Raw genomic sequence first — 27,611 nt, 5'->3', positions numbered from 1 at the left:
CACCAGCAGTGCAGTTTCATCCTCCCGAACAGATTTCTTATTGGCTATACTATCACTGGTAGTTAAAGGGATAAATTACCCAAAAAAGATAAATTCTGTCATTAATGACTCACCCTCATGTTGTTCCAAACCTGTAAGACCTTCGTTCATCTTCAGAACACAAATTAAGCTATTTTTGATGAAATCCGAGAGCTTTCTGAACCTGCATAGAAAGCAACGGAACTGAAATGTTCAAGGCTTAGAAAGGTAGTAAGGGCAATTTTTTTTTAAATATATAATTTATTTTCTATTTATTCAATCACATTTCGGCACAATTCTGTCATTAAGATTCAGAATGGCTTTCTGTGTCAAAGGCTGGGCTTGTATGACTTTGCATTTGTGCTCTTAGGTCATTTCGAAATCAAAAGAACTAATCCTTATATTCTATGCTGGCACTCAACCCTTCTTTATGGCAGATGAGGAGATTGTCAGATGAGGAAATTCATGTCAGGAACAAAGGTGGATTTTTATTTAAGAAGGGTATACTTATGTCACTATGGAAACCATGCAGCTTTGAAAATCAATACTATAATTCCCTTACATAAAGCACATTGACGGTAAAATGGTACAGTAATGGTTTCAGAAGGAAATGTCATTATGTTCTGATATATACTATGGCACCTGAATGATTATCCTCTGATTGATTGTTTGTTTTTCATATCCAGAGAGGACATTATGTGTCTCAACCCTGCCCTTCTGTACCCAGATTTCTTCTGATTAAATTGAGCCATTCATTTATTCTGCCACAATTCAATTAATATTTGTCACTGATGTGACAGATAATAAGCCTGGAAGTCTTCAAAGGTCTTTGAATACATGCCCTTTGTTTAGATGGCGTTGTGGTGATTACTATCATTGTGAAGAGCTTTAAAAGCTCGCTTTCTTCAACATGAGAGCATCAGACATAATAGAACCAAGCAATGGATTGCGATCCCTATGTGTTTTTTAATTACTGCGGGAAAATCTGCAAACAAAATATTCAGACGCACATCTGAATTGACTTTATTGTTAAAAACGAGGAAAGAAAAGTCTACAAAGTAATACAAATGTGTGTTTGGGGGATAATAACATGGGTTGTTAAATTTAATTAAATTATCTTGGACATAAACTCCCTTCAAATATCTTTAATAAAAATAAAAAGAATAGCTAACACTGAATATTAGAGTATGTTGCAACTAGCTGCTAAGGCTTATTACTGTTCAGTGCGTATCACTGAGGCACATGAATACTAATGAGTAAAAACAAATACAATTAATTAAAACTAAAAATATCTTAAATAGTCTTCTCATCCACCTCAATCACATAGCGTAGTGATCTAGGTTGCTGTTCGACTTAATTAAATTCGTTCCCTATGGTCTCTTTCTCAGCTCTTGTAACTCAAACTAATTATTGCAGAGAGTAATGTACTCGGAATCGCTGGTGTCCCATGATCCTTTGTGCTGTCGTGATGAATAGACTTCTCGCTTTCCGTCCTGTAGCCTCTAATATTCTCACTGAACTAGAAATATGTGTTAGGCAAGTCTATTAGATACCTTTGCTTATGTTCTTCATGTAACTGATCTTAACCCTGCAATAATGAAGCAAGGGGCTGAGGTATTAACTTTTAAGTTACACTGCGCCAACAAATCTGGACCAATTGACATTTCAAATTAAATACAAGTAAAAAACAGTTCGCTGCTCTGTTGATCAGTTCATTTACAAGTGCAATTAAATAAGTTTGTTAAATTAAAATCTCCACTCATGTTTGTGTTACACTGTATGACTATGATCACTTTCAATATATCATTTTGTTGGTTCAGGTTTGTTTTCTAGACAGAAACAAATTGTGGTGCTGTTGTTTAGTGGTGTAACAGTCAAATCTAAAAGTATGAAAAGATGAAGATTCAAAATCTCTATGACTTTCTTTCCTCTGTTGAACACAAAAGAAAAAGATATTTTGAAATTAGTGCTGTCAAAATAACATGTTAATGCAGGCATTTAATTTTTTATAACTAAATCAGGGGCGAGGCTAAGGTTGGCCACCCACTCTCAACTGCTGCTTCTGTCACTTTTTTTCTTGACAAGAAGTGCGTTTATTTAGTCGCAGATTGTCTTTATGAACGCATCAAATAGGAGATTTTTTTCAGATGCTTCACTTCAGCGCCAGGTGCTAGGAAAGGTACAAGCAGGAGGGAGTTTCAGTAAAACAATACTGAACTGCGGTCAGATGGGATGTTTTCAGGCCATATGTCAGTAAAAACGTATTTACCTGTCCTGTCACCCGTTTTATTGTGTTCGAAGCATGCACGCTTCAATTGCACACACAAATGCGCTGATACATGCTGTAGCCTGTATTCTTCCATATTAAAGCACGAATGAAATATGAGCATGCGTGTCAGATCAGTGTAGCATTCAGCAATGGCAGCTCCTAAAGTAATAGCAGCCAAAAAAGCTAATAACCCAGCTGCTGTGATGTCTATTAATCAAAGAACAAAGATTTTTATAGCTTTAAAGATTCATCTGTATTTAATTTGGTATTTAATGTTTGATAACTTTATTTAATTTCTGTACTTTTTGTTGCTGAAGGGCAAAGGTAAATAGAAGTTGTTATTTTTTTAGTCTAATAAATGTTAAAATTAATAGCTCTTAGTTATATTGTAATGTTGAATGGCTATAGTCAATGGTTAAATATTAGGGGGAAAAATCCTAGAGACATTAGTAATACTGGTATCAGTGATACTTACCTTCAGTCATTAAAAATATTTAGCAAATATTAAAAATATACTGTCTTTATGTTGTTTCTACATTAGTTTAAAGATTGAATGTGAAATTATTGCAATATAAAAGTGTATTTAAAAATGTTAATATTAGGTAGAATTATTGGTGATTAATTTCAGAAAAAAATGTGTGATTAATTAGTTGTTGTTTTTTTTAATCGATTGACAGCACTATTTGAAATATATATATCTGTTGTTTTCCCATACAGTTTAAGTCAGTGGGGTCTAAAACAACAGTATTGGTCCCCATTGACACTAGAAACATTTTTGAAAATACTTCCTTTGTTCCACAGAAGAAAGACAACCATAAAGGTTAGGAACAACATGAAAAATGGAAACTATACCTTTAAGGCCCAACATTACTTTACACAAGTACATGAATGCAGACATGAGAACTTGGCCATTAAAGGGATAGTTCACCCAAAAATGAAAATTAGCCCATTATTTACTCACCCTCCAGGCATCCTAGGTGTATATGACTTTCTTCTTTCAGACGAATGCAATCAGAGTTATGTTAAAAATTATCCTGGCACTTCCAAGCTTTAGAATGGCATGGGCGGGTGTTTCTCTTCATCAGTCCAAAACAAGTCCAATAAAGTGTTGGCGTTGCACATGCGCCGGTGAGTCTCACACAAACCAACTTTATTGGACTTGTTTTGGACTGATGAAACACCCACCCATGCGTTTCTAAAGCTTGGAAATGCCAGTATCATTTTTAATATAACTTGGATTGCATTCATCTGAAACAAGGAAGTCATTTACACCTAGGATGCCTGGAGGATGAGTAAAGAATGGGCTAATTTTCATTTTTGGGTGAGCTAACCCTTTAAACCGGATGTGCTCAGCTAAGTTGTTATCAACACTGATGCTATGTGCATGCCAAATGCGAAGTGAATATTCTCATTTTCTGATATAACTGTATGTGTCAAACTGGACATGTCAATAATAATTTCTTCGCTATTTGACGTGCACGACAACACGTCATGCAAATTTTCAATTCGAACTGAACATTTTTCACTTGCTTGGAAGACATATTGATATTGGCCGCTTGCAGTCATGTTGCGCCACAGGAATTTACATCTATTTGCGTCTTTACATTGACTTTGTATGCAATCTACTCACGCAAATGGTGTGACACAATGTGAGGTGACAAAAGACAATTGAAACCATTATAATCAGTGATGCTGTCTACACTGAATGCGACGCAGCGTTGCGAAACAACAACTGTCGCATCCGGTATAGACACGGTGAAAGCTTGCTTACCAAGATTGTAGTTAAACTGTCACTCCACCATGACAGTAGTTGACCTGAAAGAGAAACCTGATTGTAAAAGAAGATCGTTTTAGATATAGCGCCACTTGCAGCAATGATAAGAAAAAGCATTTGTGTTGCACAGTCCATCGTAGCTAGAAGCGTCTGCCTTCATGCACATGCATAGAGCATGTTTTGGGCCAAAAAGTATATTCGGGAATTTTTTGTTTATGTTAGGCAAGTCTTCTTGGACTTATACTGACACCTAGTGGTGTGGATGCAGATCTTAAATCAAATGTTTTCATTTTTTTTTTTCAAATGGCATTATTAGCCATGACTAACTTATTCCATTACTGAAATTGTTTGATAACAGAGACGTTAGTTTTCAGTTGGTCATGTGAACATAGCAGCCCCCAAATTTGTTTGGTCTACCAATATGACTAAGACTCTCATGTGAGTGTACATGATTTTGTCAAAATAACATTTCTTTATCTGTAAAACATTTTAATGAGAAAAAAAATTACTGAGCGCACTTTTTTAGTGTGTTGTTCCTGATTATTTGTGTGTGAGAATCATTTCCAATCAGAGTTCAGCCTCTTATGGTTCAGGATTGTGTGTTATGTAAAGTTACAATGATGAGAATATCTGTATTGATGCTTTGATAACAAAAATAGGCAGCTGTGTATAGCTAAAGGCTGTGTAGAGTGATATTGTGATATTATTTCCCTGTACTGTATGATTGTGTGTAACCGAAGAGCTCTGCACACAGGTATTGTTGTATTGTTTAGCTGAGCGAACAGCCGTGTGTGTGCGTTTAGCTGAGCGCTGGGTTGTGGGTTCCTGACAGAGGTGTTGGTGGTGTATATTTCCCTCTCAGCAGCGACAGAGACAGGATGAAGAAACAGATGCTCATAACGGCGAGGATCGCGATGGCAGAAATCAAGGCGCTCGTCACTGAATTCATTTTGAATGGAGAGGTGTTTAACTGTGCTGAAAGACACACACATACACAGAGTGTTAGGAAGACTTCTTACAATATGTAACCCACTGTTTAAACCGTATCACACACTCTTTCTTTCAATCCTCTTGTACATTGCTTGATAACACCACCTGCTTCTACCCTCTATTAACTTCTCTCTGTCGGAAACCCTCCGACTCATCGTTATTTTGGTCACGGCTTTAAGCCGCTACATCCTTTGAGAAAAAAAAAAATCCTTTATATTTTCTGGGAGGAAGTAAAGCATGCTTTTATCCTCTATCAGAAACGCTATAGCTTTGAGAAGGAAGGATTTAGCTTCCTTTTAAGAGGTCTAAAATGGAGGACAAAGGAAGGCTTACCTATTTGAGAATTATTGGTGGGAGTTTCATCTGTGGACAGATGAAGATTTTTTTTAGTGAGATCATGTCTCGTTTACATAACAGACTCAGTGAAAATTGAAAATTAGTGTTGTTGAAATCACACACTACCAGTTGAGCTACATAAATATGTACAATAAATATTCATATCGTACCACTTCGGGTGATAATGGGCCCGGCAGTCATGACTGCATTGTCAGAGGCCACGCCAGTTCTTTCCGACGTGTTCCTTTTCTTCCTTTTACCACAGATCTGTCAGGGTGACAATATTTGTTAGTAGTAAACAGTTCCAGCTCAAAGACTGACATGGAAGAGAAGAAAGTGTAGAATAAAACCATTATTTTTGTTGTGTTTGCACACAAACAGTATTCTCGTAGCTTTATAACATTACGGTTGAACCACTGATGTCACATGGACTATTTTAACAATGTTCGTACTACCTTTCAGGGCCTTGAACATGTCAGTTGTGTTGCTGACTATGCAGAGTCAGAAAGCTCTTGGATTTCATCAAAAATATCTTAATTTGAATTCCGAAGATGAACGAAGGTCTTACAGGTTTGAAACGGCAATAATGACAGAATTTTCATTTTTTGGTTGAACTATCCCTTTAAATGTTTATGTTTATCTGCTGCAGTCTGTCAGTCATATAAAGGCTAGTCTGAGCCTCAGACGTCACGCCCACGGAACGTTGGCTAAACGTCTGATGCATATGGTATACTTAACTGGAAACACTTCAGGAATGTCGAAGTCATCATCTGATTAGTTGAATTTGATCGGATTTCCAGGAAACGCGAGTGTCGCGTTTATTTTCGGTCTGCCGGGAAACAAAGCTCAGACTGATTTACTCGCCGTTTTGCTAAAATGTGCTTATGCAGATGCCATTGTTGTTATACACTTTTGCGACGTTCGCGAACAAATGACTGACTTATTGCTTGTTCTCCCTCTTCTTATTTAACTTTCAATGCTGGTTATTTCAATGACTGACTTGTTGCATGCTGTCTGTTGTTGTGGGGGCATTTCCACGCACCGAAACGTGACGCTGAATGAAACGAATGAAAGCCAATGAAAGCTGCCATGAATTCCAGACCTTCAGCCGTCAGTTTGAAGGTCTGGCTATGCGAGACTATATAAAGGCAGTCAATGGGTCCCATGGCTTTGAGAGTCAAAAAAACATACACAGACTAAACCAAATCAAACACTGCGTCTCGTGATGATACATTAGGGTCTTAACACACGAAACAATCGCTCTGTGCAAGAAACTAAACAGTATTTATAGAATTTTTATCCTCTGCAATGTCCAACTGTCCTGAGCACATTTAAAACAGCCGCCAAGTGACGAAGAGCAAGCAACCAAAACTTCAGTCGATCAGGCTCAAAAGTTGGGAGTCGGTGAGAAGTCAACACTCCCGGATGAGTTCATGCAAGCAAGCGTAATATTTTAGTTTTTAATCGGTTGCAACAATCAGGATAAACACAAGTAATTACCATTTTGAGTAGCCATCATACCCACAATCTCTCTGTGTAAACAATGAGTGACGTATACGCACAACAGATCGCTTCCGTGCATACGCCTACTATGCCAGAGCACGTTGACACCGTGGGTCCCATTGAAGGCCATTATATGACTGACAGACTCCAACGGTTTGAGTTAAAAAATTTTGTTTGTGTTCTACTGAAGAAATAAAGTCACCTACATCTTGGATGCCCTGGTGGTAAGCAAATAAACAACAAAATTTCATTTTTGGGTGAACTATCCCTTTAAGAACTAATAGACCCAGACATGTTGACACACTTTCTAAGTTTCACTATGGTATTAGTCTCAAGCAGCCATCCTTACAGGCAAGAGCAGAGGGCAGTCGTCAGAGCGACACAGCTTGGTCACACAGTGCAGAAAGACGGTGGACATTTTCTGGTTCTTGTGCTTGACAAAGCGGAACACCTCGAAGGAGAAGCGGCCCATCTGGCTCTTCCCGTTCTCAAATACCGTTGTCTGTGGGTCCTTATCACATCTGCTGGACCAGAGACAAGATACACTTAGCATTCATCCTCAGTTCTGCTTATATACACACACATATGTGCAAGCACATCCACGTATCAGCAGAAAGCATGGAGTTACCCAAAGAAAAGGTCGTATCGGAGCTCATCATTAGGATTCCCAGAGGGAGTCGTGTAACAGTAGTCCATCAAAACATTCCACCTGTGGGGAGCGACATGCGTGAATCAGTCACCAAAACAGAGAAGACTGGATACAAAATGGCCTTATATGAGGAAACCACTGTTGTTTCATATAGAAGTCATGTGTGTTATCTCTACTCAGGGCCTATAATAATCTTTCCCATCCACTTTAGTGGCGCCCATCGCTGGTCCTAAACAAGGCCGGCATTCAGTCACTCAGCATTCTTCCTTTAATAGCCTAAACCAGTTCTGGATTTATCAGATATAAGAGGAGGTCATTTAGGGAAGTGCTTTAACAAAGCAGTGACACAGTCCAAAGACCATGTGTCTGTCTCAATTTACATTCGAACGCCATCAGATTTCAGTTTTAACTCGCCAATTAGAGTGTTTCAGTATCATATCTGCAGTATGTTTTGAATTTGGGCCTCCTTGTAAGATTCTTTCCCAAGATATGTTTGTGTAATTGTAGTTTACCTCCTGTCTAGGTTGGTGGCTTTTACAGCGGCGAACACTCGCGTTTTCAGAGTGAGTCCAGACACGGGGATGGAAAGGTGATGGACGTACGTAGAGTCCTTAAAAATAAAACACATCAGGTTGGGATTTCACACACATTTGCTCAAAATTCTACTAAATTGCTCAAAATATATAATATACACTACCAGTCAAAAGTTTTTGAACAGTAAGAATTTTAATGTTTTATAAAGAAGCCTCTTCTGCTCACCAAGCCTGCATTTATTTGAGCCAAAGTACAGCAAAAACAGTACAATTTTGAAACATTTTTACAATTTAAAACAACTGTTTATCTTTTTGAATATGTTTTAAAATGTAATTTATTCCTATGATTTTAAAGCTGAATTGTTAGCATCATTACTCCAGTCACATGAAAAAAGCTGACTAGAATTTTTCAGGTTTCTTTGATAAATAGAAAGTTCAGTAGAACAGCATTTATCTGAAATAAAAATCTTTTGTAACATTATGTCTTAATTATCACTTTTGATCAATTTAAAGCAGCCTTAATGAATAAAAATATTAATTTCTATAATCAAAATTTTTAAATAGTAAAAATATTGCACAATATTACTACATTTGCTGTATTTTGCATCAAATAAATGCAGGCTTGATGAGCAGAAGAAACTTCTTTAAAAAAAAACATTAAAAAATCTACTGTCCAAAAACTTTTGACTGGTAGTGTATATTTATATATCTTCTTTTTTCTTTTTTAAATACTAACAACATGTAGTCTATATTTTAATAAAATATCAAAAGTAGTAAAATGTGATGATAATTTATTGTATATATACATTCTTATTATTTTCAGTTAAATATATTCTTATTTTACATTTTATTATTAAATATAAAACAAATCAGCAAACTATATCTAAAGTTCTATACAATAAATGAAAGTAAAAATCTAAATAAATATTAAGAAATATTTTAAGAAATTAGTCATTCTTTTTATAATTTATAAAAATCGACTTAAAATGATATATTTTTATATATCTAATATTTAATAAAAAATGACATGTAGCCTATATTTTAAAGACATATAAATAGTAGTGATGTGATGATAATTTATTGCATTTATATATATATATATATATATATATACATATATATATATATATGTGTGTGTGTGTGTGTGTATCTATATACACAGTTATATACAATAAATGTAAATGCATCTAAATAAATATTATACATTTTTTAATTAATTAATAATAAAAAAATTCTTCTTATAATTCATAAAAAAGAAGGAAAAAAACTTATAGAAACAAGCAATACAGAAAAAACTAAATATCATCAATACAATCTATTTATATAGACCTAAACAAATACTTAATTAGAAACATTCTACATGGACTTACGTTGTATAGAAGTAAATTCAGCGTGCTCACAAATGTGCCATTGCTGTCCTTCACTGATATCGCTGCAGCTGACCTTCAATCAAAAGAAGCTATTAAAACATAATAAATATATTTTGCGGGCCAATTAAAGTCTGAAAGGAAAACTCGTATAATAGTTTTTCCTGATTTACTGTCTGATGTCCTTGTAATCAAGCGTGCATTAGGTTTTACAACATATTCGTTGTGCATACTAATTTAATTATGCCTCACAATTCAGCTTGTTAAAGCTTAACAATAAGTGATAAACATTTTACAACACGCAATTTAGGACTGTTTTATCTTCTATCAAAATATTGTGAATAATTCAGCATGGAAAAAAAAAGAACACAATAATGCATTAGATTGCTATACGTGACCCTGGACCACAAAACAAGTCATAAGTAGCAGGGGTATATTTGTAGCAATAGCCAACAATACATTGTATGGGTCAAAATTATCTATACTGCCAAAAATCATTAGGATATTAAGATCATGTTCCATGAAGATATTTTATAATTTTTCTACCATAAATATTTCAAAACTTAATTTTTGATTAGTGATATGCATTGCTAAGAACTTCATTTGGACAACTTTATAGCTGATTTTCTCAATATTTAGATTTTTTTTGCACCCTTTGTGATCCAGGGTTACATATAACAAAGATAAAGTCGACTTACGAAGCAAGCTGTGTATTGTTGACCAGGTATTCCAGAGGGTAACTACAACTGAACTTGTAAAGCAGTCCTGGTAGGTAGCTGATGACTGTCGGGGGATCCGGAGTGTCAATGTATCCTGCTATATTCCCAATCTGGACCAAGGAGAGATTCCCATAGGCGTTGGGCCCCTGAGCTGTGGAGACCTGGAGACACAAAGGCACTAAGGTGTGATTGCTCTTCCTGAAACTAATGTACCTTTCACCTCAGCAGATGTTCCTTTTTTTATTACAGACAAATTGTCATTGAGAGAATACTATCTTTCCAAACACAAGCTGTAGTTAGCATGCTCTAACAAATGTGTTTTTCTTTCTAATGGCTGAACCAGAAATTAAAGTTCCGGAACATTTAAGGGCTAATGTGAGTAACTCATTTTGTAATGTGCCAGTGCCCTCCATCCAGGCCGGTTTCCTACCACAAGTGAATTTCCGCAAGCTTCCAGCGTGCTGAGACTGATGCTGAACAGCACGACCGTCGGGAATGTGTTGTTGTTGATGAACCCTCGGCAGTGGGCATCCCCGTGACGCCCGTTCAGTGCCAGGTCAATGTCAGTGTAGCCAGAGAAAAGCACCGGGCAAAAATTAATCTTCAACGTTATGGTTTGGACTCCACAATACACGCTGATGTCCCGCTCAGCTGTTGAGAGAGAATAAAATATGTGACCCTAGAACACTGAATCAGTTTTAAGGGTCAGTTTTTTGAAACTGAGATTTATACATCATCTGAAAGCTGAATAAATGTATCCCTGGACAACAGAAGCAGTCTTAAGTAGCCAAAAATACATTGTATGGGCCAAAATTGTAGATTTTTTTTCTTTAATGTCAAAAATCATTAAGATATTAAGTAAAGATCATGATCTATTAAGATATTTTGTAAATTTCCTACCATGAATATATCAAAATTTAATTTTTTATTAGTAATATGCATAGGTAAGAACTTCATTTTGACAACTTTGAAGGTGATTTTCTCAGTATTTAGATTTTTTTGCACCCTTAGATTACAGGATTTCAAATAGTTGTATCTTGGCCAAATATTGTCCTATCCTAACCAACCATACATCTTTCATATGATGTATACATCTCAGTTTCAAATAAATGACCCTTATGACTGGTTTGTGGTCCAGGGTCATAAAAAAGCTTTCCATTGATGTATGGTTTGTTAGGATAGGACAATATTTGGCCGAGATACTTGGCTGAGAACTCTGTAATCTGAGGGTGCAAAAAATGTACAATTTTGAGAAAATCACCTTTAAATTTGTTTAAATGAAGTTCTTAGCAATGCATATTACTAATCAAAAATAAGTTTTTGATATATTTACGGTAGTAAATTTACAAAACATCTTCACGGAACATGATCTTTACTTAATAGACTCTTTATTGGCATCAATGGTTCCATGAAGAACCTTAAACATCCATGGAACCTTTCAAATGCAGAAATGGTTCTTTGTAGTTGAAAAAGGTTCTTTAGATTATTAAATTTCCCCTTAAAATGGTTCTTTTAAGAACTGTTCACTGAAAGGTTCTTTGGGGGAACCAAAAATGGTTCTTCTATGGCTTTTGGAACCTGTGTATCCTAATGATTTTTGGCATTAAAGAAAAATCGATCATTTTGACCCATACAATGTATTTTTGGCTATTGCTACAAATACACACGTGCTACTTACAGTAAGACTGATTTTGTGGTCCAGGGTCACATATCATGAATTACATGCCACAGATTAAACACTCAAACGCACAAAAAAGCAAGCGCTCACTCACCGGGGAAGCGGCTGTGGAAGTTGGCATCACAGTTGAACCCATTGAATTGCGCATTCACCATGAAAGTTTTACTTACAAGCAAGAGAATTACACACAAACGTTCCATTTCAACGCCTGAGCAAGACAATGTATGAGCAATTTCTTTGGATTCATCAGAAAATACTTCTAGTTCTGAAACGAGAGAAGAAATGCCTGATTAGACTCACTTCAAAAGATAATTCCACTGTATTGTTCTGTAATTATGCTATTAAACTGGAAGAAATAGACAGAAGATGAGAAACGCGATACTTTTGTTGGTGCTGTTAAATTCGAAACCAATAATGAGCTTGAATTGATCTGAAGTGCCATTACACAAAATCTGTGAGCAAACCAGTTTATGTATTCAAAAAGCTGCAAATCTACTCAAACCGTAGGTATTTGTAAGTATGATGCTTTTACACAGAGTCGCACGTGTTTCACCCTGACCTCGTCCTCTTTTGCCCTCCGTCTGCTCTAGCATCCCTGGCTCGGTTTCGGAAGACTCACCCGTTTCCCTGGCAGCTGTAGAATCAGCGGTACTCCATCTGTTCTCGGCTGCGGCGCGAGACTGACTGGATTACCCAGCATCCCGGCAAAAGCACTAGAAACACGGCCTTGCTCTGAGGAAAAAAATTAAACATAAGAGATTCATTATTTGAACACGTCAACAGCAAAAGAGCTGTCTGGGGGAACATGGGAAAGTCCATCAAAAGTGAATGTGTTATACAAATCCTTTCACGGGCCCAGAAACATGAGCAGGTTTTGAAGTTTCCCACTCATATCCTTTCTGCTTGATCTTGCTCTGTCAGCGCTCACAAGCGGCCCCACGCCGCATGTGGTCTGCGAGGGGGGAATTATCTTTTCATCGGCTCCTGGACTGGGCTCGTCGCTGACTGAGCTGGCCTTTCTGTGTGCCAGGACGGTCTGGGTCTGGACCAGGATTGTCTGGACGCTTTAGATGCTTTGTTTGGCCCGGCTCAGTCAGCACTTCCCAGTCCCACCTGTCTGGCCGTGACCCCCCTTTCTGACTTGCGACGCCTCCTCGTGATTACCGGCTAATGCATATGAGAATCTATATTACAAAAACGGCATTTCTAATCTCATATAATCTCCTTTATCTGCATACTTCTAGTGATGAATGTTTGTTTCAAGCTCTCCAAATTCATAGCAGACTAATATTTCATCAAATTAGCTATCGTTATTTTTAAAATGCCTTTAATCTACATGATTAATTGCTTTAGAAGTGTCTTTCTGGTCCATCCTTGCACCAAAAGGGTACATTTTGAATGATTTCATTGTCTGTTCTTACCTGATTAATCGAAGTTAAAGGAGTCCGGGCTGCAGGCCAGCTCTAATGGTAATACATCACTCAAAAGTCACTTGTCAATCTGTGCAAAATACTGGCAATACCACCGCAAACTGTTGAAATCCTAAATCCAGCTGGGTTTTACTGAGACACGCATCAGAGGAAGCTCTGAGCCCCAGAACTCAGACGGTCTGGCCAAGTTTGTCTTGCGTCTTGGACTTTTTTTGGATGGCTTGTGAGTAAAATGGAGCTGTTGGTCTATAGTGGGGCAATTCAGTGCTGGCGATAAGTATCTCTATTTATGCGCTTCCAGCAAATGTCATTCTTTTTTTTCTGTTTTTTTCACACTTGAATGTCTCTATATGGCAGGATATAGTGCCGTTTATCAGTGTGACACGATCTCATTCACCTTGACAAGATATCAGGGTGAGCAGAACTATTACTGTAAGGATTTTCTTGTGTGTTAATACATGTGCACTCTGGAAAAGCATATTAAAAAATGGGAAATAATTTGGCATTCTTTTGACATTTTTTGATTCCATTGTTCTTTTTTATTTAACTTTTTCAGTTTTTTAACGTTTTCATTTTTGATATTTATTTTATTTTTGGAAAGCTGTGTCCTTAAACACTTGAGGCATTTTAAAATTCTTTTGACATTTTTTAATTAATTTTTTTTTTTTTGCAATTTTTTTAATGTTTTGAGCCATGATTTATTTTATTTTATTTTATTTTATTTTATTTTATTTTATTTTATTTTATTTTATTTTATTTTATTTTATTTTATTTTATTTTATCATTTCATTTCATTTCATTTCATTTCTGGAAACCTTTGTCCTAGAACAGTTTGAGGCCTTTTAAAATTCTTTTGACATTTTTGGAATCAAATATATATATTATATATTTGTTTTTGTTTTTTTTTAACTAGCCTTTTTAAAAAATAGCATTTGAGAAAATAGAAAATAATTTTGCATTCTTTTGACATTTTTGGATTCAATTATTTTTTACGTTTTGAGCCATGATTTTTATTTTATTTTATTGTATTATATTTTATTTTATTTTTGGAAAATGTGTCCTTAAACATTTGAGGCCTTTTTAAAATTCTTTTGACATTTTTAGATTCAATATATATTTTTAAACTCAGTTTTTTATTTAAACTTTATTTTATTTTATTTTATTTTATTTTATTTTATTTTATGAAAGCTGTGTCCTTAACATTTAAGGCCTTGTAAAATTGTTTTGATATTTTTGTATTCAATGTATTTGGCACAGTTTATTTAAATGTTTTGAGCCATGATTTTATTTTATTTTAATTTTTTTAATTTTATGTTATTTTATGAAAGCTGTGTCCTTAAACATTTAAGGCCTTGTTAAATTCTTTTGACATTTTTGGATTCAATATATTTGACACTGTTTATTTAAATGTTTTGAGCCATGATTTTATTTTATTTGTTTTGTTTTATTTTGTTTTGTTTTATTTGAAACCTGTATCCCTGAACAGTTGATGCCTTTTTATGTTTTGAGCCATGATCTTATTTCATTTCATTTCATTTTTTAGGAAACTGGTGTCCTTAAACTCTTTTTTTAAAAATTTCAGCATTGCAAAAATATAAATATATTTTTTATTTATTTTATGATTGGAAATCATGTGCTAGGACAATTTAGGCCTTTTAAAACCTTCTATAAATGCTTTTCATTACTCAGATACTGGATTCAGATCAATCACAGGATGGTTTTATAGTAACAAATGTGTTTTGGCCTCAATTTAAACACCAGATAGAATGATGAAATGGCCTTGGCTCACATCTGAACCTCAAAAATCAAAGCCACCAGCATGAACTGTGTTTACGAACACATTAGGAGCTTATCGCGACACAAAGCCTGTATCTATTTTTATTAGCCTGCCATTTGGTCGTGCTTCATTTTCTTGTCTCTCTATTTATCAGATGACTTTATTCAGAGAGCGCAATGAATAATGTGGGTCATTTGGAGGTTACGGTGAGAAACTCAGTAATCCAATATAAAACCGACAATAATAGAGATGACAGTGACATATCTAACCTTTCTTAAGATCTAACCAACAATAATATTTGACCATCCTCTCATAGCAAAATAACAGCATCTCTTGTATCACAACTCAGTCTACAATTTCAAGTAAAACGTGACTCTTTTTTTAAACAGGGTACAAGTAATTACTGTTTTTCTACTAGCCGTGTGAAATGCCATCAGCTGGCGGGCAAGCAGGTGTCAGACCCAGTGCATCAATCACTGCGGCCTGTAAGGAATTAGGAACGATGAGCAATCTGTCTCTGTTTGGTTGTCATGGCTATCCGCCGGACGGGATACGTCTAGCCTGCTGAGAGGAAAGCAAAAAGGAATTTCAAACAAGGGAATACACTTTCGCTGGTCTTTTTGAAGCGCCATAAGGCATGTAAAAGCCACAAGTTTTGCTAAATGAGTCTGTCTCTCTCAAAGAATCTGCTTGCTTTGTTGTTTAATTGTGCCATGTTTATTCATAAGGGTTTTTTAACTGGAGGCGCAGTCGATTTAAACTTCTTCTGATGTAAATTTGATTTGAAATCTAACTGAAATGATTTTAGGCCACTAATTGGATGTTAATGTTGCAATTCAGCGGAAATTAGAAAGACTTTGTTGGGGACTGACTCAAAGTCAAGTTCTACTCAGACGAATGGGTCCGAAATACCAACATATGGACAGATAGCACATCTGAAATTGTTTCACCATGTTTTCTAATACTTCTAATATGGAAGCAATTCAGCTATGTGGTGATAGAGAGATGGAGTGTGAAAAACAGAGAGGGAGAGAGTAGGAAAGTCTGTCAGTGACAGGTGTTTGGCCCTGTGTCGGGTACAGCGCAGATGAAAATGCCTTTTTTCTTCTCGCTAGATTGTATTGTCTGTCACAGCAGCCAACTTAGTTGCCTCCTAACTGTTTTCCTGTCAGCAAAGGGAACATCACTTGTCATCTATGTAAGCCCTCATCCAGCACAAAAACAGTTATATTTGCTGTTGAATGGGGTCATATAGCACATGCTATATACAGAAAAAAGGTATCCATAACGAGCATCTGACATCTATATCACTTTTCTTCTCACACCCTTTTAATGACCCATTTTGTGGCCCCTTTTTAGTTTTTTTTCTTTAAGTTAAAAAAGTGTTTTCAATTAAAATGAATATAAGTTATTTGAATAATATTTGTGAAATTGAAATTTATAATTAGTAGAGGATGTTCGAAACTTAAAATTGCTTTTAAATGTGTTTTAGAACTCAGAATGATTTCTGAATCTGTTGGTGTTACTGTAAATTCAATTTATCATATCAATGATTGTCATTTTTGACATTTTCTATGGTATCAAAAATGGTTTGTTTTTCAAAAATGGTTTTTAATTGATTTGTTTTTATAGGCTATATATGAAAAACCTTGGTTTTATACTGTGGAGCTACTGTAAAAAAGACTCTGATCTGGAAATGAGTTTTTAGAGACTGGACAGCGTTTGAGGAAACTATTGTGCATGTGAGAGAACTCTGCGGGACGAAACAGACAGAAAAGCTGTGTTTCTGGTCCCAGGTGGCAGAAATCACAAGATGCCTTATTGTTTATGTGTGAAACACAAGCCATGTGGTATTCAGACCTGAGGGACACACCTTTTCATTATGAGCCATATCTATAACCAGCTCTCTCCTCACAGACACAAACCCCACAGACTGAGATCCCTATAACGCAGCATACAAAACATCAGTGAGCCATGATTGTGATGCAGGAAATTATCTGAAAATTATTTTTTATAATAATAATAATAATAATCAGTTCATATTATTATTTATGAAATGTTTTGCTTTTAATGATAAAACATCAATGTGTCATGATTATAGTTCATATTATTATTATTATTATTATTATTATTATTATTACTATTAATTAAATGTTTTGCATTTAATAATAAAACATCAATGTGTCATGATTATAGTTCATGTTATTATTATTATTAATAATAATAAATGTTTTGCTTTTAATAATAAAACAGTGTCAGAATTATAGTTCATATTATTATTATTATTATTATTATTATTATTATTATTATTGCTTTTAAAAATAAAAAAGTGTTAGGATTATAGTTCATATTATTATTATTGAATGTTTTGCTTTTAATAATAAAAGCAGTTTTTTTTAGCAGTTTATGTGGTTATAATAGTATGTAAAATAAAAATACAAACTCTTTAAATGCCTATACGTTATATATAATAATACCAATAATAATGATAATAATGATCATTCTAAATAATAATAATAATAGTATTAGTGATATAAAAAGATGCAATGTAATGCAGAAAATATTTTAAAACTGCAATTTTGGCTCCAATAATAATAATAGTAATAATAATTATTATTATAGTTCACATTATTATTATTTATTAAATGTTTTTCTTTTAATAATAAAAGCTAATAGCAGTTTGTGTAGTTATATTAGTTATGTAAAATATAAATACAAACTCTTTAAATGCCTATAAGTTATATGTAATAATACCAGTAATAATGATCATAATTATCATTCTAAATAATAATAGTGGTATAAAAATATTAAAAAGTGCCATTGCTGTAATCAAGAAAATATTTAAAAACTGCTATAATAATAATAATAATAATAATAATAATAATAATAATAATAATAATAATAATAATTTGATAATGGTGAAGCATTATTACGATTATTTACTAAATGTTTTGCTTTTAATAATAAAATCTATTAACAATTTGTGTAATTACATGTCAAAGGATTATACATAATAAGTTATGTAAAATATAAATTATTTAAATGTTATGTAAAATATAAATACAAAACTCTTTAAATGTCTAAGTTATATATGATAATACCAGTAATTATAATAATTATTATCTAAATAATAATAATAATTATTTGAAATTGATGAAGCTTTATTATTATTATTATTATTATTATTTAGTGTATTGTTTGGTAATACAATTTTTGCATGTGGTATCGATTACATGTCAAAGGATCCTGAAATGTATAGATTACACTTATGTAAAATAATGTAATATATAAATACAACCTCTTGAAATATTGTTCAGCATTCTGGTATCTGTTGTAAATAGGAAAGGCTGACATGCACCTGCGGTCTCTCAAATGGATGTTGTCAAGATGCTCTTGAAAGTTTGTGAACAAGGACACAGAGACCCGCATGGGCACATCGCCCCCTACCGGTCAAACTTCAACATAATGAGCACTGATGCCACCTGTGAGATGCCGACTGTTGATACAGGCCTAAATCAATCTGCTCGGCCCATTTAACACAAATGAGCCTCGTTCTGAAACTGATCAGTGTTCTGGCATTGTGCATTAGTGCCTGATCTCCCGGACATTCAATCTCTGATACCCTCTCCCTCTCTGCTCCTCATTTCCATCGAATTACACCAGTCTATCTATCTATCTATCTATCTATCTATCTATCTATCTATCTATCTATCTATCTATCTATCTATCTATCTATCTATCTATCTATCTATCTATCTATCTATCTATCTATCTACCTATCTATCTATCTATCTATCTATCTATCGATCTATCTATGGGCACAGGAAAATATACACATGCTTGTTTGTATTTTTCGTTTGCATATTTGTATTCGTATGCAATCTGTATTGTAATGCATCAAGCTGAGCTTAGACGGTTGCAGGACTGTCTAGGCATTGACAAATCACTCGTGCTTCACTTACAAAGCATATAGTCAACACAAGTATAATCAACTACTGTAATATGCATCAATTATTTAAGCTTTAAAGACGCAGCTCAGGAATGATCGATTGCCTTAAAACGCTTGACACAACCTACTTTTTAATGCTTTCTGTAATTGCATATTTTTGTCACTAGATGTCTCTCTTTCCAGACATTCTGTAAGGAAAGATTAAACCATTATTGCACTGAATGTTTAATTTTTATTTTCTTTCCCACAAGTTAATCATTTAATCTCCTGGAAGCTAATAAGTCTACATATTTTTTTCTCTCCAAACGAATCATAAATTATGACAAAGTAATAAAGATTTAAAAAATAGAAAACTTAATTCCCCCCCAATTGTTTATTGTAGATTTCAACTTTATACCTTACGAAATACTCACACACTTTCTGCATGTTTATATTATATTTAAAAATAAAACACACACACACACACACACACACACACACACACACACACACACACACACACACACACACACACACACACACACACACACACACACAATTGCAATTACCAAGTCTCTTCTGCTCACCAAGCCTGCATTTATTTGAACCAAAGTACAGCAAAAGCAGTAAAATTGTGAAATATTTTTACTGTTTAAAATAACTGCTTACTATTTGAATATATTGCAAAATGTAATTTATTCCTGTGATCAAAGCTACATTTTCAGCATTACTCCAGTCTTAAATGTCACATGATCCTTCAGAAATCATTTTAATATGCTGATTTGCTGTTCAAGAAACATTTATTATTATTATTATTATTATTATTGTTATCATCAATATTTAATTTTACATTTTTATCAGGATTCTTTGATTAATAGAAAAAACTAAGATCAGCATCTATCTGAAATAAAAAGCTTTTGTAATATTATACACTAACATTATACAAAGCTTGGAGTCTGTATTTTTTTGGGGAAAGAAATTATAGAAATTAATACTTTTATTTAGCAAGGATGCTTTAAATAGATCAAAAGTGATTATAAATACATTTATGATGTTGCAAAAGAAAATGCAGTTCTTCCAAAGAGACCTGAAAAAATTCTACTCAACTGTTTTCAACATAATGAGAATAAAAAAATGTTTTTGAACAGCAAATCAGAACATTAGAATGTTTATTTAAAGGACCATGTGATGACAGTAATGATGCAAAAAAAATCAGCTTTGAAATCACAGGAATAAATTACATTTTATTCAAATAGAAAACAGTTATTTCAAAAGTATTTCAAAATTTTACTGTTTTACTGTACTTTGGATTAAATAAATGCAGGCTTGGTGAGCAGAAGAGACTTCTTTAAAAATATTAAAAATCGCACTGTTCAAAAACTTTTGACTGGTAGTGTATGTATAAAGTTAGGATTATGACTAGTAGTTTATAAAACAATTATATATTTTATTATTTTGTAAACTATTACATAAATACAGTGACAAATATCTAATCAGTGGCATATATCTAAATAGATTATGTTGTAAAAAAGTACCACATGTGAAACCATGAATTTGGTTGGGCAAATTCCGTCACGTGCACCGTCACCCGTCTGAATAGCGGAACTAGTAGATAATACACAGAAACTATACGTCTGGACCCGCCATTTTGGCTCACAAGCCAAACGGTAGTACTCGCTTTCTAAGTAGTGGGAGTCCCAGCCTGATGTGTAGAGCCAACATGGAGTCGTTTCGCACCGACCATCCAGCATCCATATAAACCTTGGGAGGATCCTCTGAAAAGAGGAAACAGACCCGCCATTTTCCTACGAGCCTTTTAAACCCAGCAGGGGGAGGCGAGAACCGAGAGGAGAGACACTGAGGAGGAAAAGGGGGAGTTAAGAGAGAGGGAGAGAGGGAGAGGAGAGTGCGTGACAGAGGGGTTGAGAGAGAGAGACAGAAAGAGAGAGAGGACGCTGTGCTGTTAATAGAAGAGGAAACGTTCGGTACGTAAATGTCGCGATCAGCTGACGGCATACATAGAGAGCAAACTTCATTTGGACTCTCTGAAGCGAGTCTTGCAATCTCATTTCTTTTCTCTCTTTCTTCCCCAGTCAGGTGGCGGAACAGTGCACATCCCAGGGACTACAGCATTGCCGTTGGATTTAACAGCCCGAGTAGATTTTTCCCCCTCTTTTTTTGTTTTCCCCCTTTTTCTGTTTGTTTCAAACTGCGAGGATGTCTGGACAGAGCATAACGGACCGGATAACGGCAGCGCAACACAGTGTTACCGGTTCCGCGGTGTCCAAAACGGTGTGCAAGGCGACCACGCACGAAGTCATGGGGCCAAAGAAGAAGCATTTGGACTGTAAGTGTCATAGGATTTTGTACTAGCTTGCTTTCGGACCCGCGTTTCAAAGTTACGTCAGTCACTCGTCGCCCTGGGAACGAGAGGTTCTGGGCTCGAGGCCTGCAAAAGATTCACGTTCAGTGCTGCTCGTGTTATTTAACCAGCTTCCTCCAGCGACCTTTGCTGATGTTGAAACCGATCATTTGTGTCCCGTTTGCATGGGGTTTTAAGATAGCACGAGTACAGTGCGGTGCATTTAATGATTTAACTTGCTAACTAATAATTAACCACATTTAAAAATGAGCCCATCTGTTGTCTAATCAGGACTCTTGCATGTTGAGTCCAATGGATTCATTGAGAAATCTAATGATTGCAAACAAACATGCTTTTGGTGTGATAGAAAATCCCTGTTTTTGTCTTTGGTTGCAAAACTAAAAAGCAGCAAGTTTTATTAAGGTCACGTTGCCATATGACTAATGTTTGTTTCTTAATGGAATAGTTACCAATTGAAAACTGTCATTACTTGCTCAACAGCATGTTTTATGAAATCCATTTTTATATGGCACACAAAAGAAGATATTAATTGCAGAAAGCCCAAGCTGATCTTTTCCATGCAACGAAAGTGAAAGGAGATTTAAGGATAAGGCTGTGATGCTGTCAAGCACAATTTTTATTCATTAACACCTTAAATTTAACTTTATTCTTCACGTGAAGATGTCAAGTGGCTTTAGAGACTATTAATTATTTTCTGATGTTTTATTTTATTTTTATAATGCTTTTTGAAGCTTGACAGCTGAAGTCATCATCGACTTAAATTGTTAAAGACAAGGCATTTTGATATTAAATGTGTGGAGTTTTTATATAATCGATACATATTTTACAGGAGTATGTCTAAAGTTAGGATTATAAAAGGCATTAAATTGAGTGAATGATCATTTTCGTATACACTACCAGTCAAAAGTTTTTTACTTTTTTAATTTTTAAGATTTTTTTTTTTTTTTTGAAGAAGTCTCTTCTGCTTACCAAACCTGCATTTATTTGATCCAAAGTACAGCAAAAACTAACATTTTTACTATTTTAAATATTTTTTTCTATTTGAATATATTGTCAAATGTAATGCATTCATGTATTTTCAAAGCTGAATTTTTAGCATCCTTTCTCCAGTCACACAATCCTTCAAAAATCATTCTAATATTCTGATTTGCTACTCAACAACATTTATTATTATTAATAATAATATTATTATTATTATATTATGATTATTATGTTGAAAACAGCTGAGTAGAATTTTTTTTCAGATTTTTTTAATGAATAGAAAGTTAAGAAGAACAGCATTTATCTGAAGTACTATTTTGTAACATTATAAATGTCATTTTCATCTTTTTTGGTCAATCCTTGCTGAGTAAAACTATTAATTCTTTTAAATGGTATATTTTTTAATGTTACAATACAAAAACATTTATTTTTCCGATGAATGCTGATTTTTGGATATTTCTATTCATCAAAGAATCCTGAAAAAATGTACTCAACTGTTTTAAATATTGATATAATACTAAAAAAAGTTCTTAAACAGCAAATCAGCATATTTCGGAAGGATCATGTGACACTGAAGACTGGAATAATGATGCTGAAAATTTAGCTCTGATCACAGGAATAAATTACATTTTGAAATGTATTCAAATAGAAAGCAGTTATTTTAATTAATAAAAAAAAAATCACTGTATTACCGCTTTTGCTGTATTTTAGATCAAATAAATACAGGCTTGATGAGCAGATACTTCTTTAAAAAACAAAGTCTTACTGTTCAAAAACTTTTGACTGCTAGTGTATGTTTAAAGTTAGAATTATGAAAGTCATATAGTCCTGACAACATAGAGTCCTATTAAAATCTGTCATTGGTGAAAACTCTAGAGTTAATTCAGTTCTTCGCAGTTGATTTTACAATAAAAGTGAAAAACATGCTGACTGTTAAAAGTTATGTAACATTCAATTTAAGATATACTGTGGCAGGTGTTTATAGAGGACAGACAGCGTTGTAATTGGCTCAATCCTGGCAGCGGCTGCACTTGTGAGACTGTTCTGTCAAGTTAGCTTTTAACTTTCTGAAGATCTCATGTGTATTGCTTGTTATGAGTGTGGTAAAAATGGAATCAGGTTGTCTTCTCTGAGTGAGATGTTCTCAGTTCTCACAGGTGGTGGTGCTGAGTCTGACAGCTCTCACAGAGCTGGATGCCCAGTGTTGCATCTAAATAATTCTCAGGAAGAACACTAGCCTCATTTAGGACTCGTCGTGACCTTATCAGACCTCCCAGAATAGTGTGAATGTTTGTGCACGTTAAGTGAGCTCTGAAGCCCTTGATTAACTCTGTAAATCAATTGCCGTTCTTAATTTGTCAGTTTTGCAGTTGCTTCTGGCAGTTTTGTGTTTGTGCTTCTCGATTTTTGATCTTGGTGGATCTGTGTCTGTATTTTTGCATAAATGCCAGTAGTGGCGCCATCATTTGATTCAAATCAAGGCTGGTGGCACCCAGGCACCACCACATCAAGACTTTCGCCCCATACCGCTTGTTTACGTATAACTTTTTGGATTCGTTCCCATCCTACAATGCTAATTTCCTCTGGTGCAACTATTTTTAGCTGGGTCTTGACAATACAGAATGGCATGTGTGCTGGCAGACAATTTTTGAGGAGAAGAGGGAAGTTGTGAACTTAGTTGAGGTTGGACGTAATTGCCTGCTTCATTCAAGAGTATGTGTGTCCAGTTTCGCATCCAGAACTTTGTTTCACGGTAGTCCGGTACCGTCAGGTTGGTTCCCGTAGCGTGGAGAGAGTGTGTGACGAGGTCTTGTAGGTATTTCAGGGCAGCAGTGCGTTCTGCGCCTGGAGTTTCCTTTGGGACAGAAATAGCAGCGTGTCTCACTCTCCTTCTGTTTGATTTGAACATTAGATACGGCTCTGGCTCCGGCCCCCAGCCTCTTTGATTTGGGCCGGGTTTCCGGGGTAGGGAGAACATTCCTCTTGAACTACCCTTATCCCTGAAATGACCAGCTGGCTGAAAAATGTCCTCCAATTGTTTCCATTCTGCTTTATGTTTTAGTTAAGGAAAGATTTCGGTTAAAAACAAAAACATGGTAATAAATAATGCCACTTTATTTAGTCACAAAATTCTTTGTAGTTTCACTCTAATCTGATATAAAGGATAAAAAAGAGAAAATGCATTTTGTGATTTATTGACTTTTAATAAGGAAAACTTTATGAATAAAACAACGCTCTTTGATCAGTAGGAGTTGCACTGAACAAAGTTAGCTATTGGAATTGGTTTATTTTGATGAGCAGTTGCCGTATACATCCTTTAATGTCCATATATGGACGTGGTCTTATGTTCCATAATGTCCGCCATTATTAGTCTGTAGAGCTTGAGTGTGTTCGGCAGCATATAAGGAAATGCAAAGCACTCACTATAGTGCTCAAGCTCTGCTAAATGTAATGCTGGTTCATATTGGTCCATGTTAAAGGTGGAGCGTGTCATTTATTCTCTGCTGGCATTGCTAAACAAAGTTTAACAAAATTTAAAAATACAAAAATGGAATTTGGAGTAGATGTCACAGTTATGTCACTTGCAGCTGCACACGCATTGTGGTGGCAGAAAAACATTGGCAACAAGTGGAGGGAAATCCATGGAATAAGAGAAAAAAACGATTTTTGTGCTTTTGGATGTCAGAATCGGAATGCAGATCATTTTTATAGAATACTGTCATCAAAGACGCCATTTGAAACCAAACGCAGACGTTTAAACAGACAGATTATTGATGAAAACTGCTATGATTATTCTACTTTTAAAGCATGGATTTGGTTTAAACAATAGGTGTACATAATATTCACATATTCAGTTTCATAGGGGACATATTGTGTTACAGCATAAAATAATATTTAAATATTTAAACCTATTACTGTTTACATTTTACATAACATTTCCCTCTTTTATCTCGCAATTCAGACTTTTTTTTAACAAATGCAAGTTTATTTCTCCTAGTTCAGACTTTATAACTCAATTTAAATCAACAATAGCAAGGAAAAAAAGCCAGAAATCAGGAATTTAAACGTATGATTCTGAGCCGAAAGGGAAAAGAGAGAATGACAGATTGTTTTTGCTTATCAGAATTGAGATCAAATCTTTAAATATAAAATACATTTTACCCTTTTTAAAAAAATATATATATTTTATTCCATGGCTTCCATAGTCTGCTACTTGAAAACTGTCATTTTCAAATTGTTCCTGATGCAGCTTCACCCACAGCAGAAGTGAGTATAAGGGTTTTTTATGCATCTTTGCAAACGGCCTTTCTTAATAATGTGCTTGTTGTCAAGTTTCACAGCTAAATGCAGCTAAAGTAAACATTACAGCTCATAATCCCACAGCAGAGAGGGGCGGGGCGAGCTAAGTAGAGCTTATTTGCATTTAAAGGCCCATGCAAAAAAAATGAGTTGATGTTGTTTTGCAGAGCTGATTTTGACAAGGTAAAAGGGTGTTTTTTTTTTAACACTACTATTGAGAATTTTTAACCAAAGTATATTATAGACTTTTCATTAAGACCCTAAAGAATCATATGAACTTGTGGAAAATGGGCATCTGATGATCCCTTTAACATTTATGAGACGTGCACAAGTGTGTGCTAGCTTATGTCCCGCTGGATAGATGAATAGGCTATGATACAGTTTATATGTACAAATCTAACATCCTAAACACGCAGCAGATTCATCCGAATGAATCTCTTCCCAAATTGTCCCTCCCTAACATTTTCATCATATTTTTATTCGTTGACGCAAATGTCAATAGATTTTTGTCATTCAAAATGAGTTTTATTTCGTTATCGTCCGTGAAAAAAAAAACGTTGACGAATATTAGGACGAAAATTGTTTGTCAACAAAATTACCGCTGGAATAAAGTTGTTATTATTATTATTATTATTTTTATTTTTTTTTGCACACAAAAATAAACTACTTCATAAACTGCGGTTGAACCCTGATGTCACATGGACTATTTTAACAGTGTCCTTACTACCTTTCTGGGCCTTGAACATGGTCATTGTGTTGCTGTCAGTCTATGCAGGATCAAAAAGCTTTTGAATTTCATCAAAAATATCTTAATTTGTCTTCTGAAGATGAACAATGGTTTTACAGGTTTGGAACGACATGGTAAGTAATTAATGACAGAATTTGCTTTTTTGAGTGAACTACACCTTTAAATAATGTTCCATTTAATATAAATATGGGTCGTGTGTGTTGGTGATGGTTTAGTGTAAGTAAACTGATGGATTCACCATGAGAGACTGGATGGGTAGTTGTTGAATTTATTGAAAGGCAATCTCACACACACACATACGCACTACCAACATCAACAGCAGACCTTCCGCTGTTGTATTTCCATGCCTTGTTGAAGTCATGTTGGCTGGCCTTCCGTGCCCCAGTGCTGCGTAAGCATGTTCAACGGGATCATGGCTTATTCTGGGCGCTCATTCATATGAGTCAGTTCTGCAATATGATAGACGCTTCCTAGAATCTGTCCGAGACCAAACACACACACACACACACACACACACACACACACACACACACACACACACACTCACTTATCTTTATGGTTTTGAGATAGACAGCCGCTCCTAGCAAACTTAGTGCCTGAATTGAATTAACTCATTATGCGTTTTCTATCGGATGGCATGATTTCCTATAACTGCAGAGATCTTCCAGGCAGCATGTAGAAGAATGTTCCAGATTATATAATGCTTATCCTACACCATGCTTGATTGGTGTGTAGTCAAAAAACAAAGCAGTTTGTGCACCAGGTTACTGCTAAAGGTTTTTCAGGACGTGAAATGCATCCTGTCTGATGAACCACTGGACAGCCGGCGGAAATCGGATCAGTCGTTTGTTGTAATCATAGATTAAAGCGCTCTCATCTTGATTGGTGTTCCTAGCATCCGTATTTGCAAATACAGACTTCTCAGCCCAATTTCAAGGTTGCGGTCATGAAAAATCCACTGGGTTATAGGGCGGGAAAGCTTACGGAGCATTGACTGTAGTTATTCCATCCCATCGGCGTAGTTACAACACCTATAAAATGTCATCTGCTCCAACAAAGTGACCCCTCTGTGCTGTTTTATGGTGTCGGATCACTCTGGCAGAGCTCTGCCGTAAGTCAGTCACACCAATGTGTGTGTCTGTACCTGTGTCGAAATGTAGCATGTGACTGGAGAGGCATCAAATGACGGTCGGTCAGAAAGAGTGCTGACTCGCCGCCCTGCTGTGTG

At 35.1% G+C, this 27,611-nt stretch overlaps 2 protein-coding genes across 19 annotated transcripts in view; one reads left to right on the top strand and one right to left on the bottom strand.

The window, feature by feature from the left end:
* Positions 1-4,860: 4,860 nt before the first annotated feature.
* zpld1a (zona pellucida-like domain containing 1a) lies at positions 4,861-12,036 on the bottom strand. Its single transcript, XM_073830226.1, has 10 exons — positions 11,931-12,036; positions 10,589-10,809; positions 10,138-10,319; positions 9,443-9,515; positions 8,052-8,149; positions 7,519-7,599; positions 7,240-7,411; positions 5,558-5,654; positions 5,385-5,414; positions 4,861-5,036 (listed from the first exon to the last, which is right to left on the bottom strand). The coding sequence occupies exons 1-10, from the start codon at positions 12,034-12,036 to the stop codon at positions 4,861-4,863; spliced, it is 1,236 nt and encodes a 411-aa protein (XP_073686327.1).
* An 8,727-nt stretch (positions 12,037-20,763) lies between these two features.
* The window catches only part of picalma (phosphatidylinositol binding clathrin assembly protein a), a 64,340-nt gene continuing 57,492 nt past the window's right edge, over positions 20,764-27,611 (top strand). For 3 of the 18 annotated variants that reach the window (XM_073830011.1, XM_073830012.1, XM_073830010.1), the window contains exons 1-2: positions 20,764-20,956; positions 21,065-21,318. In XM_073830011.1, coding sequence (XP_073686112.1) covers positions 21,189-21,318 — 130 coding nt within the window. In that variant the 5' untranslated portion in view covers positions 20,764-20,956; positions 21,065-21,188. The remainder of the gene's footprint in view (positions 20,957-21,064; positions 21,319-27,611) is intronic. The other 15 variants (XM_073830017.1, XM_073830014.1, XM_073830018.1 and 12 more) reach the window with 9 other exon arrangements.

This window comes from Garra rufa, chromosome 23 (assembly GCF_049309525.1).
Source record: "Garra rufa chromosome 23, GarRuf1.0, whole genome shotgun sequence".
NCBI classification, from domain to species: domain Eukaryota; kingdom Metazoa; phylum Chordata; class Actinopteri; order Cypriniformes; family Cyprinidae; genus Garra; species Garra rufa.
The sequence above is the reverse complement of the archived record's forward strand: the minus strand, read 5'-3'. Positions and strand labels throughout refer to the sequence as shown.